The sequence below is a fragment of the Sphaeroforma arctica genome, assembly GCF_001186125.1.
Source record: "Sphaeroforma arctica JP610 unplaced genomic scaffold supercont1.20, whole genome shotgun sequence".
Taxonomy (NCBI): Eukaryota; class Ichthyosporea; order Ichthyophonida; genus Sphaeroforma; species Sphaeroforma arctica.
Window position 1 is genome coordinate 192,235 of NW_014040538.1, and position 2,522 is coordinate 194,756.

At 39.3% G+C, this 2,522-nt stretch overlaps 1 protein-coding gene across 1 annotated transcript in view; it reads left to right on the forward strand.

Moving 5' to 3' along the window:
* SARC_00613 (hypothetical protein) overlaps nucleotides 1–2,381 on the forward strand; it is a gene marked incomplete at both ends in the record, with an annotated part of 5,493 nt that extends 3,112 nt beyond the window's left edge. The window contains 3 exons of the mRNA XM_014305713.1: nucleotides 250–337; nucleotides 986–1,174; nucleotides 1,989–2,381. Of these exons, the coding sequence (XP_014161188.1) occupies nucleotides 250–337; nucleotides 986–1,174; nucleotides 1,989–2,381 (670 nt within the window). The remainder of the gene's footprint in view (nucleotides 1–249; nucleotides 338–985; nucleotides 1,175–1,988) is intronic.
* Between the last annotated feature and the right edge of the window lie 141 nt (nucleotides 2,382–2,522).

Genomic DNA, 2,522 nt, shown 5'->3' on the forward strand with positions numbered 1-2,522 from the left:
TATATATATATATATATTTATTTATATGTAAATATATATATATATATTTATATATATATATATATATAGTATCTTTGAGTGAAATATGCAGTTTAAGAGCTTCAATAGGAAACGTATTTTCACATATTAAGGATCTACAATCTACGATATGGTTTGATTTGTAGGATCTGTAGTCTTGTATATACTATATAGAAGAGACTTTAAACACAACACCCCATGATTATATATTTTATGTTTCAATATATATAGAGTTGCCAAGATTTGGAAGGAAGGATCGTACTCATACCTGGCAGTGGAGTACATGTGGAGCACATCAAGGTCGCGCAATGAGAGCCAGGTGTGTCTAGTACAGACTTTTGGATATGTGTTTATTGTTATGTTTACTAGGTCTTGGTATAGTGTTTAGTATAGATATGTCGTCGCGTGTTTTATTAACAACCTCTATGCACAATCATGTGGATGTTACGGATGTACACAGGATATGGGGTTTTTTTTGTAATCTAGTTTTTAAGTTTATAGATTGATGCAGTTTTGCGATTGCTCGTCAAAATAGGTAGTTGTGGCTACCATATTACACCAAAGGATAAATATAGTTATTTAAAGCAAAATACATGTGTACCATCGGCACAGCCTTGTTCACTCATAGTCGATTATACATAATCGTACACGTCCAAGTGTTAAATGAACACAATTGCCACTGTGTTCTGTACATACAAACAGAATTGCCACAAATACGCATTGCAGATAGCCCAGCAAGACCACTGTACCTGGATGTGCTTATACCTATTCTCATATCGTTTGAAACATACTCAATTATTCGATTCTTTTGCAGTGTGTAGTGCCCGTTTTTATATTCAGCCATATATATATATATATATATTCGGTAGTGCTGTGGCGTTGACTCAAAACAACGTGACTCTTAACCATGTAAAGTATTTAGCTGTTGTCATACTACAACTTCCTGAACATACCGATATCTGTGCAGGTTGTTTGTAATGTAATCGAAGACTGTGGGACTGGTGATGTGGTGGAGGACTTGCTGCTAATGGGTGTGGAGCTTTTAAGTCCAGCTATACCTGTACTGTTGGGCGCGAGTGGTCATCTATTGGTGGAGTCACAGGCTTCGAAAGATCTCAAAGAGATCTTTAACACAATTTCATCAAAACTGAAGCAGGTATGCGGTAAATATTGCTCCATTCAGAATGGTTTTGATATATACTTCGGATTTCTTACCCCGAAAGGCGTGTTTGGTGCATCCGACACCTTAGTATGTTTGGTTCTACATACGTATCTATTTTATTTTATTACGGGAATGCTTGGGATTCATTATGTACCAAACTCTTCCCCTAATTCCTTGTACGCAACAGTAATGTCGCACACGCGAACTGCAAGGCGACTCGACTGTGTGTTCAGCTTCCCCTACAGTGTATGATAAGCCCACACAAGCAAACTTATATAGATTTATATATATATATGTGTATGTGTGTGTGTGGGTGGGTGTGGGTATGTATGTGTACAGGCTAGTCTCCTCCTATCCCAAAATCCTAGACCTCGATCCTTAAAGTTACATCTCATATACTTTACTGGGCATCCCTTAGTTTTACTCCCATGCACCCTAATTGACATGAATCCGAAACCCATTCACCTTAGACCTGAATTCAATATCCACAAGCCCACAGCCAAGCACCTCATATTTGAACCTAATCATCCTATACCTCAACCCATTCACCTTAGACCTAACAAAATTCACCTTAGACCGATTAGTTCACCTTAGACCTAACCCCTTCCACCCTAGACCTAAACCCATTCACTATACCTAAGCTCATTCATATAAGACCTATGCCCTTTCACCTTAGACTTAAGCCCATTCACCTTAGACTTAAGCCCATTCACTTTAAACCTAAGCCCATCAACTTTAGACTTAAGCCCGTTCACCTTAGACCTAAGCCCATCAACCTTAGACTTAAACCCATTCACCTTAGACTTAGGTCCATTTACCTTTAGACTTAAGTCCATTTACCTTAGACCTAAGCCCAACAACCTTAGCCTTAAGCCCATACACCTTAGACCTATGCCCATTCACCTTAGACTTAATTCCATTCACCTTAGACCTAAGGCCATCAACCTTAGCCTTAAGCCCATTCACCTTAGACTTAAGTCCACTTACCTTAGACTTAAGCCAATTCACCTTAGACCTAAGCCCATCAACATTAGACTTAAGCCCATCAACCTTAGACTTAAGTCCATTCACCTTAGACTTAAGCCCATTCACCTTAGACTTCAGTCCATTCACCTTAGACCCAAGCCCATCAACCTTAGACTTAAGCCCCTTCACCTTAGACTTGAGTCCATTCACCTTAGACCTAAGCCCATCAACCTGAGACGTAAGCTCATCACCTTAGACTTAAGCCCATCACCTTAGACCTAAACTCCATTCACCTTAGACCTAAACTCATTCACCTTAGACCTAAGACCATTCGCCTTAGAGTTAAGCCCATCACCGTAGACTTAAGCTCGTCACC